This window comes from Colius striatus, chromosome 20 (genome assembly GCF_028858725.1).
Source record: "Colius striatus isolate bColStr4 chromosome 20, bColStr4.1.hap1, whole genome shotgun sequence".
In the NCBI taxonomy this organism is placed as follows: Eukaryota; Metazoa; Chordata; class Aves; order Coliiformes; family Coliidae; genus Colius; species Colius striatus.
Genome location: NC_084778.1, coordinates 3,086,347 through 3,104,115, shown reverse-complemented (window position 1 = coordinate 3,104,115; position 17,769 = coordinate 3,086,347). Strand labels below are relative to the sequence as shown.

At 58.2% G+C, this 17,769-nt stretch overlaps 1 protein-coding gene across 3 annotated transcripts in view; it reads left to right on the top strand.

The window, feature by feature from the left end:
* Positions 1–17,769, top strand: part of SMG6 (SMG6 nonsense mediated mRNA decay factor) — a 113,926-nt gene that overhangs the window by 87,725 nt on the left and 8,432 nt on the right. For 2 of the 3 annotated variants that reach the window (XM_062012279.1, XM_062012277.1), the window contains exons 14-15: positions 7,817–7,993; positions 10,895–11,044. In XM_062012279.1, the coding sequence (XP_061868263.1) occupies positions 7,817–7,993; positions 10,895–11,044 (327 nt within the window). The remainder of the gene's footprint in view (positions 1–7,816; positions 7,994–10,894; positions 11,045–17,769) is intronic. The other variant, XM_062012278.1, reaches the window with a different exon arrangement.

The following is a 17,769-nucleotide window of genomic DNA, read 5'->3' as shown; positions in this document are numbered from 1 at the left end:
GTCCTGGAGCAGTGGCCTCAGAGGAAGGGCAGCGTGTGTCTGTCAGGAGCAGAGCAGTCCCCTTTCCCTTACTAAGCAATCCTCCCTTCCTCCACCAAAGAGCCTGCTAACCACTTTCTTATCTTTCTTAACTCTGCAAAACAATCTCTGGCAAGGCAGGCATCCTCTGAAATGGCAGAGGAAATCAATTCCCCCAGTCCCTGACAAGGAAAAGACTCGCAGCAGGGAGAGCAGCCCATGCCCTGGGAAAGCTGACTGGTACCATAGTGACTTTGCTGAGGACACAGATCCTCCCTTCCCTGGGATGGGATTTTGGGGACTTCCCTGGGTGGTGTTCCAGTAGGAGGAGCAGAGGGGGCACGTTTTGGACTTGTCTTGGCATTACTTTATGGCCTGACTTTGTCTCTTCTGTTGTCTGAGACGTCTGGGGATGTGCTGGGAGCTGGGATGGGAGGGAGGAGGGCATCAAGATGCCTCTATCAGGGAGCCTCTGGCTGTGACTCGCTGTTTCTCCTGCAGCCATCTGCCTTTTTCGGAGCTGTGGTTTTGTAGCCCCTTGTTCTCCTGGTAAACAATGGAAACACGTTGTCCTGTGCTTGTGGCTTCACCTCAGAGAGCAGAAATGCCCCAAGATCTCTCACAGCTGTGGGGATGGGCTTTGCACATGGCCACAGAGGGTAGAAGCAAATGCTTTCTGTGATGGAAATTCCTGCAGAAGGACCTGTGGCATCTCACTGGAGGCAGCATTTGGCAATGGGCAGCACATTGCTCTTGTTGAGCAGGAGGACACAATAAGAACCAGGCTGGAGCCACACTCACACAGCAGATCTCTCTGGAGACCTCCTGTACCCCACTGTCTCCTGGGACTTCTCACCCAGGGTAAGGTGATACTTTTCTCTCATTTTGCTGCTGCCCAGCAGGAATGGGCTGGTGAGGGTAAAATGAAAGAAGCAGACCATCCACCTCGTGCCTACAGGGTCTGAGATGCAGCCTGGAGCCAGCAGCTCCTAACTGTAAACTCTGCTGCTCACTGGAGAGACCAACTGAGAAAAGTCTTCTTTAGCACATTTAACAGGTGAATAAGACATCAGGGCAAGTATTTCCAAGGATCGGTGAAAGCCAAGAGCTTGCTTTGGAAGCCAAGAGACTCTTTCCTCTTGGGTCTGTGTAGCTTCAGAGGAGCCAGCCCTCCAGGTTGTCCTGGGCACAGGAGCTCCAGAGGGCTCTGGGGGATGACTCTCCATCCAGGGCACCTGCTACAGGTGACTTTGGTGTTGACTCTTCCACACAAATGACAGAAGGTTCCTGCAGCACCCTCAGATGTGTTTTGGAGTGGATGAGCAGTTTTCCCTGAGCCTGGGGTAAGCCATTGCCAAGAGGAGAGTTGAGAGGAGCTGTGAGAGGTTTTTTAGGGCAATACCAAGCTGTGTCTCAGCACAAAGGGTTTCAAGGATGTAGGCTGGAGCCTGTGGCAGTGTGGGGTTTCCATATGGGCTTTTTAAGTGTCCTCAGACCTAGATCAGTAAAAATTCAGTCTGTATTCCTGCCCCACAGCCACTAGGTGCCAGTCAGGGAGAGAGAACTGGCCCCTGGCAGAGAGACAGCTCTGGGGAGGGCTGCTCACTGTAAGTGTGGGTGCAGGATCCTCTTCTCTGGGGAGGGCTTGCTGAGAGCAGGCTCCAAGCTCCAGAACTTCTCATGGCTTCCCTCCACGAGTCATATCCTGCAGCTGCCAGCAGCAACAAGTACCAATGCTTTGGGTGCAGTTTGTGGACCTTCATGGTAGTAGGAATCAGTGCAGGCCACTCAGGGCTCCTTCTGACACCAGAAACTGGATAATTCAGCTCAGATCTATCGCTTTGCACCTTTATATCATCCACATGTCTCCTCTGCATCGCTTCACAGGACAGGCAGGGTTGGTCTTAGCCCAGCACATCCCAGTGATGGTGGGTAGTTGGCTGCTTTTCCAATTTTAAAAGCCAGTTGAGGCTGGGCTACATGGCTGAGGTTGGAAAGACAAAGGTGTTTGCCAGACCAGGAGCACATCTGCTCCAGTGACTGCTGAGCCCATGTGCAGAGACTGGAGATGGCTGGGAGAGAGGTTGGGCTAGGACATGGCTACACTTTCTGTTTGAGGAGCCCTTGCTTTGCAGAGAAAGTGGTTCTCCAGCAGTGGTGATAGGGAAGAGCAACTGGAGTGGTTCTGAGCTTCTCTGTCTTCCCTGGGTGCTTCCTGATGCACTTCTCTGACGTGGTGGGGTGTCAGTTATGGATGTGGTGGATCTTTGAGCCGTGCATGCTCTCTGGTTGGTGTTAGGTGCTGCCCACACTGGTACTGGGTCCTGCAGAGCCAGGACAGCAGCAAGATACATCAGAGGCAGTGGTGCCTTGGTTTGGGCTCTGTTGCAGCCACAGTTGCTCTCTCGGGTCCCACACAGAGTCGCAGGCGTGTGGGAGCCACGTCCACCCAGCCTGCTTGTGGGATTAGTCAAAATCAGAAGGGTGGGTTTTTTTCTGAGAGAAGCTGTGGCTGAAGTCAGCTCTCAGCTGCAGAAACCAGGGTTGCAATCCAGCTGTGAGCTCTGCTGCCCAGCCGTGACCGATGCTTTGGTCCTCCCTACCCAGATGGGCAAACCCCTCCAAACTGTGTTTAGGGGTGGGCAGGGTGAGTGGCTCTTTGAGCTGCATCCTGCATGGGGAACAAGCCCAGAGAAGCTGAGCTGTGATAAGGCCAGGGTTAAACCAACCCAGCCCAGCCTTTGTGTGAGCCCATGAGATGAAAACCCAGAAGGAATGAGACCAAACCCGGCGCTTTCCTTGTGCTCCTCCTCCAGGATGCTGGGCTGCCCTCGGAGCTGGCTCCCCGGGGATGGGAGGAGACAGCACAGGGCACTGGCAGGCATTTAGCCACGGCCTGCCTGGATGTTTTAGCAGGGTCAGTGCAAATGTTTCAGCTGGGCCATGTGGATGCTGCATGGTTTTAGACTGAGGCTGTCTTGGTTTCAGCATCGTTTGGTTTCAGCTAAGCCATGTTTAAACTCATGTGGCAGAACCAGTGATGTCCCCGTGCTGGATCGTGCTGGAGTTTGGCTCTGAGTCCTGGTCCTCTCCCGTTCCCATCTCCCAATCTGGGATGGGATCTCTCCACGCTATGACTCAAGCTTCTCGTGTCCTTTTCCCCTTCTGAATGCAGCTGTCAGGATGTGCTGGTGTCTCCCCCCTGCACACAGGAATGCAGAGCCGGCGATGGCAGCCCTGTCCTCCGAGCAAACCCTTCTCCAAAGCTGCTGCCTCCTCGTTGCTTGTGGAGCCAGAAGGTTTTGCCAGGAGAGGAGCTGCCGGGGTCTGTGTGGCAGCAGCGTGGCATTGCCACAGGCTGCCACGGGCACAGGGCAGCCCTCTCAGACCAAATCCCCCCCTGGGATGGGGCAGGTCCCCACGGCCAAGCAGAGCTGCCCTGGCCAGCTGGCTGAGCTGCTGGAGGCTCTTTGGCCCAGCTGAAGGAGCCTGCATTCCTGCCTCCCAGTTATTTGCTCTTTAGGACGCTGCGTAAAATTAACAAGTTGTAAAAGTTGATGGAAGGCGGCGGCGGCTGTGACATTGGTTCAGCTGCGGGAGAGCCGCGTGTGCAGCGGCAGGGCCGGGGCTGGGGGGCACAGGGGCTCTGTCCCCCTCCCCTCTCCAGCCCTGTCTCTGACCCAAAGCAAAATGATGGCTGGTTTGTGGTGCTGTCACCCCACCAGCACCAGCTGCACGTGTCCCACCCCAGGCACAGGACGCTTCAAGATCTCCTGGAGGACACGTGCTGGTATCGAGGCCGTGTGTGGGAGTCCTCTGCCCTCCCCTTGAAGAGCAGCACTCAGGGAAGCTTTTCCCTTTGGCCTGTTTTATATGTGAGGTAAAATACAGCCAAAGCCATGAGGGGATCAGCATTGTTAAACGTGGGGACCCCTCATTAGACCCGGGGTCGCTGTTCACCGCTGGCAGGAGGGGTCCTGGTGGCACTGGCACTGCGGAGCGGCTCTGAAAGTGCAACAGCTGGTACAGTTCATGTGCAGCTCGTGGGTCTCTACAGGCAGTTGGCGTGTGTTAATGTGTGTCCTGCTGTGCCTTACTCAATGATTAATATGTTAATGTATGACCCATGAATTAGCAGGCGGAGCGCTAATGAGCTTCCTCAGCGCGGCCCAGCAGCCGCCAGCCCGCCGGTGGGTAACTGGTGCTGGGAACTGGTGGTTAGACCGGCTGATGCAGCAGCAGATTAGAAAACCTCTTGTCTCCGGGGCTTGATGAAATCAGGGCTGGCGCTGGGGCTGCTGCAGCCAAAGCCACCTCCGCTCTGGGCCCCGTGTCCCCGCGGTGGCGAGGGGCTCGGCCGGGCCTCGGCTGCTCAGGCCTCTGGGGAACTGAGGCTGGGTCAGGGCCGGGGGCACCAGCCCGCTTCAGCAATGCTCAGTTTCAGTTTTCCTTTGCGAGCGGCTGGGTGCTGTACCAGAGCCTATTTTAATACCCAGCGATGACTTGAAGCCAGGTTTTCGGTTCCTGCTGTCTCACTGTGCTATCCGAGGGGGAAGGGTGCGTGGGGATGGGCTGTCTGCTGTGCCACGTCACCAAAGCCATCCAACACCCTGTCCTTTGGGATGGGTGGGCATCCTCCTGGCATCCTCACCACCAGCAGTAAGGAAAGCCCAGGTGAGGCAGCGAGCTCCTGCGTGGCCGTGCCCCCTGCCCCGGGCATCCCGCTGCCGCTCGCGTTTCCACTCTGAAACAGGAAGTTTCTGACAAGAAAAAACCAGGTTCTGCCGTTTGAGAGACCTGGGTGCCAGTCACAGGTCACTTCTTTCCCAGCATCTCTGAGGCTGGGCTGCCCCATGGCAGGGCTGAGCCTGGCTGCCAGCAGCCCGGGGCTGTGGCGCAGCCTGCTCGAGCGGGGCCGCACGTGACAGGGATGTGCAGAGCGTTTGCTCCTTCCCTGTTTCTCATTCATGTGGGCTGGAAAAATGTGTTCATGAGACAAGTTGCTGTGGCATTATGTCATGGGCCTTCAGTTGGGCTCTTTTCTCCCCCAGCAGATGAGTTGAATTTAAGCATCGGGTTGTGCCGGCTTGACAGGAAATCTGGTGTTTCCTACTTGTTTCTTCTTCAGGGCAGGAAGGAGCAAACCCACCTGCCCTTGTCCCTGTGAGGAGAGATCTGCTATATTCCTGATCATTCCCAATCCAGGAGGCTCTGACAGTGAGGTTTAAGCCTCAGCTGTGCAGAGGTGGCTGCACTGCAGCTGTGACAGCCCCCAGCCCTTCATGCATACGTGAAAACCTCCTGGGTCCTAAACTAGATGCAATGGCTTTTATTTCTAGAAGTGTCTCGAGAAATCCCTCAGGATGGTGTCAGGATGGGGGGCTCTTCTCTTCCCCACCTAGACAGACAGTTCCTGCTCCCCCTTCTTCTGCTGTTGGCTGCATACTGGCATGCTCTGGCACGTGGCTGCTGGCATTGGGGCTCAACCCCCACTGCCTCCATGGGCACATCCCCACAGCCACCCACCCAGCAGCCTGGGCACAAGAGAACTGCACATACTGGGGCTGGAAAATCCCTGGGCTGAAGTCACCCTGTGTGAGTCAGGCTGGGTCTCCACGTTAGCCCATCAGGCTGGGGATGAAGGAGGTGGTGAGGTTTCCACCACTTCCCCTTGAGGCCGCTGCAGCCTGGAGCTCTCAGGAGGGATGTTTCCCATGACAGCCATTCCCACTGTGCTCTTGTTCTCTTTCCTTCTGACTTTCCTCAGCACAGAGTCATTCCTAAAGGAGAGCCAGGAGGATGGAAATGTTCCTGCAGTGACACTTGCTGGGATTGCTCCTGGCTGGATGTCCCAAGCAGCAAAGGGTTCTCCTAGGAAAGAGAGTCCCCGGCAGCCTGACCTGCTCCTGAGGCTGCTCAGCCTGCATCACCTTGTCCTTGGCACACCTCTACCCCGTAGGACACATCTTTTAGGAGCAGAATTGGTGCTTACAGGTTCCTTGCTCCCTGAAATACTACATTCTTGCTATCACCCTGCTCCCACCACCTCTCTGCAGCAGCGACTGCCTCCAAGCATGCAGGAAGGGGCTTCTCGACCTCCCCCTGCTCCTGCCAGTGCAGGTGTTGGGGAGGGGACACAGGGTCCCAGGAGGGCAGCTTCAAACAGAGGCTGGTGCAGGAGGGTGCCTCGCTCAGGCAGTAGCTGAGGTGGGAGGTTGGAGGTCAGAGGAGGGTCAGGTTTTTGACACGCACTGCAGCGACACGGTGGTTAAAATTAGCCCTCAGAGAGGAAACTGGCAGCGCTGTGGAAGAGCAGAAGTTTCCTCTCACGGCAGCCTGGTGCAGTGGGACTGTGTGTGCCTGCCAGCCCTCTGCTCCCCGTGCCACAGCCACAGCCAGGGCACGCACAGCCTCTGGCACGACACGCTGAGGAGCCAGTTGCCATCAAGCCAGGGTCAGGGTGTGCAGCGTTGGCATCACACAGTGTGAGGCGCAGGGAGAGGGCAGGCAGCAGCCCTGGCTGCCAGGCACCTGGCTCAGACACCTGGAAGTGATCAGACCCTCTCCCCAGCTTTGGGATCCCAGTCCTGGGAACATGCAGGGGAACCCTTTTGGAATAAGTCAGGATAAGGGGTAATGGACAGAAGCTGCAACACAAACAGTTCCACTGGAACACAAGGAAAAAGCTTATTTAATGCTGAGGGGAGGGAGCCCTGGCCCAGGCTGCCCAGGGAGGGTGTGGAGGCTCCTTCTCAGGAGGTTCCCAAACCCACCTGGACACATTCCTGTGCCCCCTGAGCCAGGGGAACCTACTGTAGCAGGGGCTGGGGCTGGATGCAGGGCCCTGCCAACCCCCACCATTCTGGGCTGATTCTGTGGGGTCTCCATGGCTGCTTTGCTCATGGCTGCAGAGCAAAACCATCGTAGCCTGGGGAGTGGGAGGAAGTCAGGCATCGGCACAGGCTTCTGTCTCTGTGGTCTGTAGCCCCCCATTTGCTGATTTTCTCCCTATGAATCTGCTGCTGCCCAGGGGTGACACTGGTCAGCAGGAGGCACCAGGGGAGAGCTCTGCAGGTGCAGAGGGGACAAGGTCGGAGCCACAGCTGGTCACGGCAGAGGCTGTGCCGCGTGGGATGGGGCCGTGGAGGCACCGGGCTCCCCTGCTCTGGAAACTCCATTTGAGAGCCTCATAAATTGGATAATTACCCAAGCTATTGAGTTTCTTTCTGGCCAGATCTGTCCCAGCCTCCCTGACGGGGCTCCCCAGTTGGTCCATGAGATGGGCCCGTGGGACGGGGTCGGATGGAGACAAGGAGGGGCTCAGTTTGTCTCACACCCCCCCTCGCCCGCAGTCACACCTGCAGCCCTCAGCTTCTGCTGGGGGTGGAATCTGGCAATGGAGCTGAAACACACCAGTAAGGACAAGCCACATCATTCATCTCTCCTGCTTCAGCAGGACCTTCCCCCTTTCAGTGGGTCTGGGCTGGGGGCTGGCTGCCCCCTGCAGCCCTGGGGAGCACAGAGGAAGCAGGGCAGGAGGCAAATCGATGCTGTGTGTCCTGACTTTTGCCTGCTTCCTTTTCCCTGGGGATACTGGGCCCCAAGGCATGGGCAAACCCCTTCCATCCCTGGTTAGAAGAAAAAGGGGCACCCTGCACATCCCTTCAGTGTTGCCTGCATCCCACCAGGCCTCCTAGCCCCAAACATTCTCCCCCTGGCCGTTGCCCATCCGCCTTCCCCTTTGCACTGACTTTGTTTTCCTTTCCCTCTCCCCAACCCCCTCGTCCTCACCCTGTAGGTTATTGCAGCCGACTGCAAGAGGGTCACAGTTCTGAAGTATTTCCTGGAAGCCCTTTGTGGACAAGAAGAGCCTTTGCTGGCATTCAAGGGTGGAAAATATGTGTCAGTGGCACCCGTCCCAGACGCCATGGGAAAGGAAATGGGAAGCCAAGAGGGAAAACAACTGGAAGATCAGGTACCGTGCGGGAAGAGCGCGCCTCGGTGAAGGAAGAATCACCCCTGTGGGGCCCAGCCCCTGCCTGCCCTCCAGCTCCTGCTATTTATAGCTGTGTGTGCATTTTAGGGGAGGGCAATGGGGAGGTGGGGGCAAATTGTGCACAGCCCTTGTCTCCTGAGTGTGCTTTGCTCGTGCCCTTTCCTGCCAGGCCAGCCTCTCTGCCTCTATCTCATGTGCTGCTATGAGTTCCAGATGCTGCCTTTCCCTACCCGAAGCGGGGAGGGGGAAGCTGTAATAACGTGCAGTGCTGCGGCCCCGGGAGAGGAGGTGGGCGAGGGGGGTGTCAGGGTTCAGCTTCAGGATCAAGTTTATAGCCATGGAGCTCGTTGTGGTGGAGGCCTGAGCTCCAGCCTCCAGCACACGTACAGGAAGAGCTGACATTGGCGCCCCGGCCCTCCCCTGCCTCTCACATCCTGATGTGATTAAGGAATTCAGCTCTTGTTTTTCTGCCCTTGCTTGTTCCTGTAGGCCTTGCTTCACTCCAGGCTCCGTGTGTGTGTTTAAGGGCCCTGCCAGCCGCTCTGCAGGTTGACTCTTTTCTTCTGTTTTATCTTGCAGTTGGAAAGGGACAGGGAAACAGGAGAGAGGGGAGCTGGGTGGCCCAGCATTGCTCAGGCTCTCCCCAGGTTCTCCCCCTCTGCGCTGGGGCTGAGTGTTGTATCACCCAGTGCAGGGGACATCACCTTCCCTCTGCCAGCACTGGCCCTGTGCACCCCAGGGACTGGCAGCCCAAAGAGCCCCGAGCAGGAATGTGCTCAGCACCCTCCTTGTCCCAGCAGCTGGTTCTGTGACAGATTTTAGGGGATTTGTTTGGGGTTCTTTTTGCACTGGAACTCAAAGCAAAACCCCAGGCAGCAAGAGATGTCTCTTTAAGGTGGGAGACTTGGACCCTCATCCTCTTGTGGAGAAAATACATGAGATTTTAATCCTGACAGCACCAGAATTAAGTGATATGAAGGGATTCCACCCATGGATGGTTCTTATTGTGTCAGTGCCTCCAGTTTCTGCTACGAACACACACAGTATGGAGTACGACTCCCTCCTGCCCAATCCCCACAGTCTCTGCTCAGCTGTGGGAACCTCTGTGTAGGCTCATTGCACAACCCTGGGGCTTCCTCCTTGGGCTCTGATCTCAGGGCAGCTTCCAGCTCACCAGTGTGACCACCATCAGCCCCAGGCAGGCGGATCCCAACCCACCGCAGCAGATCTGCATCTGACACCCTCGTGCCACGCTGTCCCTCTGGCAGCTTTCCCCTATCCCCTGTGGTCCAGGCTGTCCTGGCAGAGGGAAGTGAGCCTGAGGGCTCCATCTTCCTCCTTCCCATGGCTAAAAAGTCACAAGGAGAGAAGAGAATGTGTTTCTGTGGCCAGGCGGGTGCACGGGCTGGAGAAATGGTTGAGTTACACGACTGTGCAGGGCTGAGGTGGTTCTAAATTAAGCCTGCAACCCTCCTGCTGACACATGCCATGGCAACTTGCTCTTATCTCTCCTGGGGATCCTCTTGTGCAGCCCTCTGGGGTCTTTCTGCCTGGCTGTCACCTGAGAACTCTTCCCAGCTCCATCACAACCTTTGGCTTTTGTGCAGAGAAGGGGAGATGGGTACTGACAGGGCTTGGGAAGGGCTGTGGTTGCTGCACTGGGGAGCAAGGGGGTCTAGGTGAGATAAAAGGGCTGTCAGAGCTGGGTTCCTGGGCAGAACCTGTGTGCAGGCAGGTGCTGGTTGGACACATGTTGAGAAACAGGGACTTGTGGTCTCCCCTTTAGGCAGGGAGCCACTGGGGAAGCTGCAGGATGAACAGGGTTATGGCTGATCCCCAGTTGGACACCAGCCACCACCTCCCACCTGGAGACTGGAGTGTGTTGGGAAAGGCCACTGTGGCATTTACCTGGGGCAGGAACAGGCTCCTTCTGGTGTCTCCAGTTCAGGCAACGCAGGTGTGCTGGGAAGGGTCTGCAGACCTCCTGGTAGGGAGAGCCAGGGAAGGGTCACCAGAGAGAGTGAAGATGCAACGTGGTCTAGAGGTGCCTGTGCAGGCAGGAGGCTGGAGAACCAGGGACCCTTCAGTTCAGCCAAGACAAGGTTCCAGCAGGAGCACAGCAGAGGCACTCTGGAAGCAGGATGCAAATGCTGACAGAGGAAGTGATTAAACGTTGAAATGCCTGACCCTGAGATGGGATGCAATGGATTTAAAGTCAAGATTGAGCATCTCCTCCTAAAATATCTATTCCAGCCCAGGTGGAAGGGTTGGGGTGGGAGTGGGACTCTCTCAGGCCTATTCAGAGATCAGAACAGGGAAAGGGAACAGGTTCTTTGGTCTCCTGGGACCGTGGATACCAGTTCTGTCAAGATGATGAGCTCTGTGCCTCGGGTGAGGCAGCAGTGGTAGAGCAGCATTGCACAGCCCTGGGGCAGGCAGGTGGGCAGGAGCAGGGTTTGCTCTGAGGGGTGCACAGCCTAAACAGGCAAAGTGGAGAGCTGGGGAAATACCATGGTTTTACAGAACTGAAGCCTACAAAACATCAGTGACTCACCCAAAGCTGTGAGAAGAGTTTTCCAAGGTGAGGAAGAGGGTTTGATTTTAGAACAGAGCTTGAAGCAAGGCTGCCCCTGCCCTGCCTGGTCACTGCCTTCCCTGCCCTCCTGTCTCACCTTGTCATTTCCTGGATGTTTGCTATTTATTTCTTGCTTCTTTTGGATGTTTAGAAATAGTCAGACTGCCCATCAGCAAGCAGTGGTGGGCTGTGCCTGGCAGGGCTTTGTCTGCTGGGAGAGCAGAAGGAGCTTGGTCCCTGCCACCAGCTGCCTTTCCAATGACTTCTCTTTCTTTTTTCTCTGGTCTTTCTGCATTTCCTGGAAGAAGGAAGATGATGTGATGATCGAGGCATTTGAAGATGATTCCGAGGCTGAAGGCAGCGGGGGAGAGATGGACATCAAGGAGCTCCGAGCCAAGAAGCAAGCCCTGGCCAGGAAGGTGGCTGAGCAGCAGCGTCGCCAGGACAAGATCCAGGTAGGGCTGTGTGACTGCAGTGCCCGAGCTGGCTGAGGAGCTGCTTTGCTTTGGCACCTGGGCTGATCCTGCCTCGCCGTGCTGGTGGCACACAGGACCAACAGCCTCTCAGGATGTCCCATAGCAGCTTCAGCTTCCCTGCTGTAGGTGCCCTGAGCTGCCTCTGTGACACCCAGCAGCAAGCTTAGCCCTTTGGAAGGGACAAATCAGGCTTGTTATCCCCACCTAGGGTAAGATCTGCCCCTCCAGGCCTTGAGATGAATGTTTTGGAGACTCTGGGAGCCTCGTGAAGCCAGACAGAGCTTGGAGCTGCCAGCACACCCAGCAGCCCTGGCAGGGCAGAGCTTCGGCTGATGGCGTTAGTGCAGCGTGTGCCAGGCAGCGAGCTGTGCCCCCACTCAGGGCAATCACTCCGTGGCAGTGAGCTGTGCTGAGAGCTCAGCTTTGCTGTGCAGTGGGGCACAGGCAGACAGGGGAGAGGGTGGGACACGAACTGCAGAGTTCATGCGGGAGCCAGCGGCCGGAAAAATAGTCAGTGAAGGGCTGCAGCAGCCAAAGCGCCGCTCGCAGAGCGTTGCCATCGTTATGGGGACAAACAGACAGCACACAGGTGATCCTGGCCTGGCCCTGACCTGAGCTGAGCGTGCATCCCAGTGGGAGGCGGTGAAGTAAACTGGTTGGACTGGGAGCAGCCGCCTGGCAGCTCCCGCTGTTGCTTTAAGAGCGATCTCACATGCATGGCTGTTGGCTGCCTCCTCGCTCACAACCCCTCTTCCTCCAACCTCAGCGAGCCCAGATGAGGATTTCTCAGCAGAGGAAAAAATTCTCCCTGGCTCCCCTCCCCCTCACCTCCGCCCTCTCTAATGCCCAGGGCCCTTCACTTCCATAATTCTTCATTTTCCAGCCTTGAACGTAAGCCAGACACATCTGTCTGGCCATATGCGTGAACTCTGCAGTGTGTGCCGAGGTGGTTGTAAAACAGGGCTGCTGAAGGCCCTACTGGGAGAGCCTGCACATGTGTACCCTCGGGCTACTGGCGCGGGGCCCAGAACCACTGCGCTTCGCTTTTCCAAACCCACCCCAACCTTGCACATTTTTGCCTTTTTTCTTCTCCTTCTTCTTCTCCTTCTTGCTCTTTTCTTTCCCCCCTCCCCAACCTCCCCTTTTCGTTTGAATTTCGAAGCAATTCATATCAAGGGGAAGGTAGGAGGGAGGGGCCGCCCCCGCAAGCCAGTCCATTATTGTTGGCAGGTACCTGGGTCACATTAAATACGAGGAGGAAGAAAGGCAGCAGCGAACTGGAGTGAGAGATTGGAGAGATGGGCTGTAAATTAAAGCGGCCTGAAGCCTTCCAGCCTCCCAGGGTTGTTAAGCGGGAGGTGTAAGTAAATTCCCCACTTCCCACTGCCTTGTACAGACACAGCAAACAGGAACTGCACATGTTCAGGGAGGGCAGCGTGAGGCAGATCCCAGCCCAGCTGCAGCAGGGCCCCCCCACACCCTCCACACACACACACACACACCCCCTCCCTGGGATGGCTGCTGCCCTTTCTGTGGGGAGAGTGGGGGCTGCCTGATGCTGTCAGGGGCTTTTTGCCCCCGGGGTGCTCCTCCCTTCCTCCCCAGCCGCGCTGGGGCCGATGCTCGCAGGCGGAGAGAGGTCAGAGCGAGGGTGTGGGCAGCTTCAGGGGCTGCACAGCTGAGGTGCAGTTGGAGTCTGAAGGAGTGGGGTGGAGGAGAAGTCCTTAGGGCTTCAGTAAAGTCATCCAGCCCGTAGCTAGCTGGGAACAGCCTGGAGCAGAACACATGTGCCTGCCCTGGTACTGACCACGCAGCCAGAGGAGCTCGGGTGGAAAGCACTGCCTGGGGAGGCCAGGTCAGAGCCAGCTCAGCATCCACCCCCTCCACTTTCCCTCTCTTTGGCCTGTGGTCCTTGACCTTTCTAATCTTCCCAAGCGATTTGGTGTTTCTTGGGGCCTGGAGACCTTCTGCTTTCTCTGTTACAGCCTGTTTCTCTCGTTCACTGCACACCTAGGGACTTCACGCATCGGCTGCTCTCCAAGTCCCCCTTTCATTGTCCTGGGGACAAGCCACAGCTCCATGTGTTTATCCTAGTCCAGCAGATGCAGCTCCTGTCTCAGTGTGGCCCAGAGCCTCAGCTCTCCATGCAGGGCCCTGTGTGATGGTGAGGACTCAGGGCCAGAGCCCAGGAGCTGTGGCTGCCTCCGTTAAGCCTGTGATGGTGTGTGCAGGGACCCAGCGCCTTCGTCTCCTGTTCATCCATGTCCTTTCTGTGCCCAGGGCGAGCCCAGTGTCACAGCCTCACCTGGCACTTGCAGAGCTGTGCTCACAGCTAAATGCACTACTTTCTCCCCAGCAGGTTTTCTTACACTATCCCTGTCTTTTCCACTCTCTCCACCTCCTGCAGCCCATCTCTGCTGCTGAGGGGACTTCTGATGTCCCAGGTTCACTGCTTCTGCTTACCTGCCCTGAATCAGCTGGCAGGGCAGCCCTGGGGGTCCTTGTAGAACCCAGACACAACCCATGCTGGGGTTACTTTTACACCTCAAGGTGGGATTTGGGCTCCACTGAGCTCCTTCAGTCCCTGCCCTGTCTGGATGTGCACAGGGCAATGGCTTAAGCTGCCAGGGGACTACAGGTCCATGTAGGGTAAATGGCAAACAGGGATGGCCCTTGGCCAGCACCAGCTGCAGAGGGAACAGGAGAGTTCAGCTGTTCCCACACATGAGCTTGGACCCCAAAACGATCTCTGCAAGGGCAGGCAGAGGGACCAGAGCAGGGCTAGGTCATAGCCTCTTGTATGCCTGGTTGTGACGAGGCAGCTCTTTGCCACCTGGCCCTGGATTATGGGTGGCTGCTGCTCCCCGGCTCTGCTACCAGCCTACCTCTGCCCTCACCTCTTGCCCACGCTTGGCACGGGGCCTTCTGCCAGCCCCATGTCACAGGCTGCTGACAACAGCCACGCATCAGGGCGAGCTGCAAGACCACGCACCTACCTGTGTGCCATCCAGCTGGGCAGGCAGGTGGGACAAGAGGAGGTGGCAGCAGTGCTGCTGCAGCAGGGCCGTGTCCCCAGCCAGCGCCGGGTCCTGCCACGTACTCCCAGCCAGGAGCTGGGCCAGCTTGGCCAGGCCCTTGGTCCATGCTGTTCGGCCTCCCCTGTCCTTTGTGCCGCCGCTGCGCGCTGGGAGCGGTCGAGTTTCCTGACCGGTTGAAAACATCCCACCTGAAACATAACAGGCTCTTCCTCTGGATGCTGCTATTGTTTTGCTCAGCATTACAGAAGCAGCTTAACCGGGGCGGCCAATTATGACATGTCTTCCCAAAATAGCCTCTCTCCTGTCCCTCCTGAGCCCACGGAGCCTGCCGCCCCCTTTAAGATGCAGCCTCTCTTTTGTGGCTGTAGCGTTGAGTAAGTGGCTAAATATAAACTCCCAGCACCCCCCCTCCTCTGCCCGTGTCCCATTCAGGCTCTCCCCAGCAGGAACAATGCGGCGGGCGCACACGCGCCGACACGCACCTGCCCCGGGAGCGGGGAGCGGGGGCCGGGGGCTGCGGAAGCCGCACACCCACCCACCCACGGCGGCTCCGCCACGGCGGCGGCCACGCGCCGCTACCAGCCACGGGGCACGTTCGCTCCCGAGGAAGACGTTGGGAGACGAAGCCTTGGGAGGAGGAAGCCCCGGAGCTGAAGCTTGGAGAGGCGCATTGTTCTCGGCCCCTTGGATCCGCCTCTGATCCCCGTGGAGCGAGCGCGGGGCTGGATGGGGGCAGCGGCGCCAGGGGTCCGGGGTCAGGGCAGGAGAAGGTGGTGGCAGGATGGTGACGGCCCATCCGTCCTGGCACGGCAGCGTGACCGTGTTTGACCTGTCCTGTGCTTCGGGCCCGGGCAGCAGCCTGGCACGGCGGGCAGAGCAGCTCTGCGGGGTGTGTGCGGAGCCCCTGGTGTGGCGCGGAGCCCCCTCCCCTTCTGTGCTTGCAGGGGAGACCCTCGGGTCTTGCCCCTGGCATTCTGCAGAAGGTGTTTGCCTGGTGGCCTGGCTCTTTGGGGACGGGTTCCTGTGCACGCTGGAAGCCTTCAGGCTTCCGGGGAATCCCCCAGGTGATCCCAGCTGATGGATGAGCCGGGAATTAGGGACTGTGAGTGCCGGGAGTGTCTGATCTCAGTGCTGCCACCAGCTGGGGCAGCCGGGGGAGCCACCCTGGGCTCCAGCCCAGCTCCTGGGAGCAGCCCCAGCAGTGGAAGCGGCTCTGAGGGCTGCAGCCGGGGCAGGGGGAGGCAGGAGGGGGAGAGCCCCCAGCCCCAGAGCTGCCCTCCCACCACTGTGGGGCTGCTGTACCACCGAGCCGTGCAGTGTGTAACCCCAGTGAGACAAGGCAAAGATCCTCAAGCAGCTGGGCCAGGGTGAGGCTGTAGCTCCACGTTTTAACCAGCCCTCTCTCCCCAGGGTCATCTCCAAACCCCATCTCCCATCCAGGGCACACGAGCCACCATCCCCCTGCCCTCGCATCGGGGAAACTGAGGCACGGCAGGCTCTGCAGCTCCTTTGTGATGGTGCAGAAGCCAAGCCCCAACCATGGAGCATCGCCACCCTCTCCTCCCTCCCCACACGGGGCCGTTACCCCGGAGCCCCAGCAGAAGGGTTAACGCAGCACTCGCCTCCCCGATTCCCCACACATGGGCTCCCTTTCATCTCTGGCCGCGGGCCAGGCAGCGTCGGCATGAATCACAGGCCACTCCTCCCCAACCCCCCCCAGGCAACAGAAAAAAACCCCTTTGGCCAGAGGCTTCTGCAGCCTTTTTACTCACACAAACAAAAATAAATCTCGCAGGCGGCCTCTGAACCCTGCAGAGGCGAGTTTCCCTCTGGCTCCCCGAGCAGGCCGGAGCAGGGGCCGGGCCTTGGCACGCTCCCCGCCGACCTCGCTCTTTCACTCCCGGCGCATCCTGTGTCCTTCTCTCACCGGGCGGCCCGGCGAGCGGAATGGGACGTGACGGCCGGCACAGGCGTCGCCGGCGGCTGCCAGGAACCGGCCGGGTACGGCCCGCCAGGGGCCGCGGGGCAGCTGCCACACACGAGGGGACGGCGGCCTCCCGCGGGCCCGGGCGGACGGGAAGGGGAGGCTCCTGCTCACACCGAGGTCACCTGCGTGGGCTGGGGGCGGCCCCAGGGTCAGGGAGACTTGTTGGGGTCCCCTCTGAAGCTGGGGAAGGGGCTGGAGAACAAGGGTGCTGAGGAGGGGCTGAGGGGATGTTGAGCCTGGAGGAAGCTGAGGGAAGACGGGAGGCTGCAGAGAGCTGAGGGTCCATCTCTGCTTCCCAGTAACAAATACAAGAGGAAACAGCCTCAAGTTGCCCCAGGAGAGGTTGAGACTGGAGCTGAGGCAGAACTGTTTCCCTGAGAGGGGTGTCAGCCCCTGTGCCAGGCTGCCCAGGGAGCTGGGGCAGTGCCCAGCCCTGGAGGGATCCCAAAGCCCTGGAGCTGAGGGCTGTGGGTCAGGGCTGGGCTGGGCAGGGCTTGGACTCCAGGAGCTTCAAGGGCTTTGCCAACCAAAATGATTCTGTGGTTCTATGACTGTGTCACCCATGTTTTCTCCCCCACTCTTTCCTGCGACTTCGGGGCCATCAACCTCTTTGGCCACCACACAAGCGATGTGCTGCTTCACTCTGAATTGACTTTCAGGGCCCTTCTGCATCTCCTCATGGCTTGATGGAGCTCAGTAGGGCCCAGTGCCTCCCAGCGACAAGCATCTCCTCCCACACCCCCAAACCCCAGGGAGAAACCCCTCCTGCCACCCTCCTTAGGGTGAGGAGGCAGTGGCAGCACCGTCCTGGGGTTGCCAGCACAGAGTCCCTGTGCCCCCATTGAGTGCCAACACCTCGCTGGGCAGAGGCACAGTGCAGGCAGAACTGGCATCCAGCACATGGCTGGCCTTGGCTCATCCAAACAGGGGTGATGGTGCCATTGAAGCTGCCCTTGTGCAATGGGGGGACCTGGCACACCCCCAGCTCTGCCCATCAGCCCTCAGGGTCAGGGAAGCCGTGGCCCTGGGCACTGCCAGGAGGAGAGCAGGAGGTGTGTGGTGAGCTTACAGTCGCTTCTTTGCCTGGAGACACTCGTGGGAGGTGACAGCATCGAGTCTCCTTGATTTAAAGCCAGATGACAACACTTGGAAATGGATTTCAAACCACTTCTTTCCATGGCCACTGCTGGCCCGTGCAGCTCAGCCTTCCCAGACACCTCCCAGGGCTCAGAGCCCCAGCCCAGGCAGGGGCAGCTCCCCAGGACGTTGGGCAGAGCAGGGCTGGCAGTTGCCTCTGTCCCCGGGGCACATGTGTGGGTGCAGCCTGCTGTCGGAAGGGTTTGCATGGGGAATGTGTTCCACAGCAGTGCTGCTGTGCTCCGTGGGTGACCGGTTCCTATTAGAGGCAACAAACATCAGCCAGTCCAGGGAAGCTATTTTTAAGCAGAGGAAGCACTAGAATAGCATCCTGAGTTTTTCAAGCCTGTGACTTACTAAAGAGACCAAGTCCTTCGATAGAGTCAAAAGTAACAAGTGAGCTCTTGGGTCCCATTTTGGCAACTGGCATTGTCCAGAGGTCCAGGTGCAACCCTGTAGCATCACCAGTAAGACCCAGCAGACCCTTCTCATATATGTGTGGGCACCTCTGGTCTCCAGTGGGTGTGAAGGGCTCAGCCAAG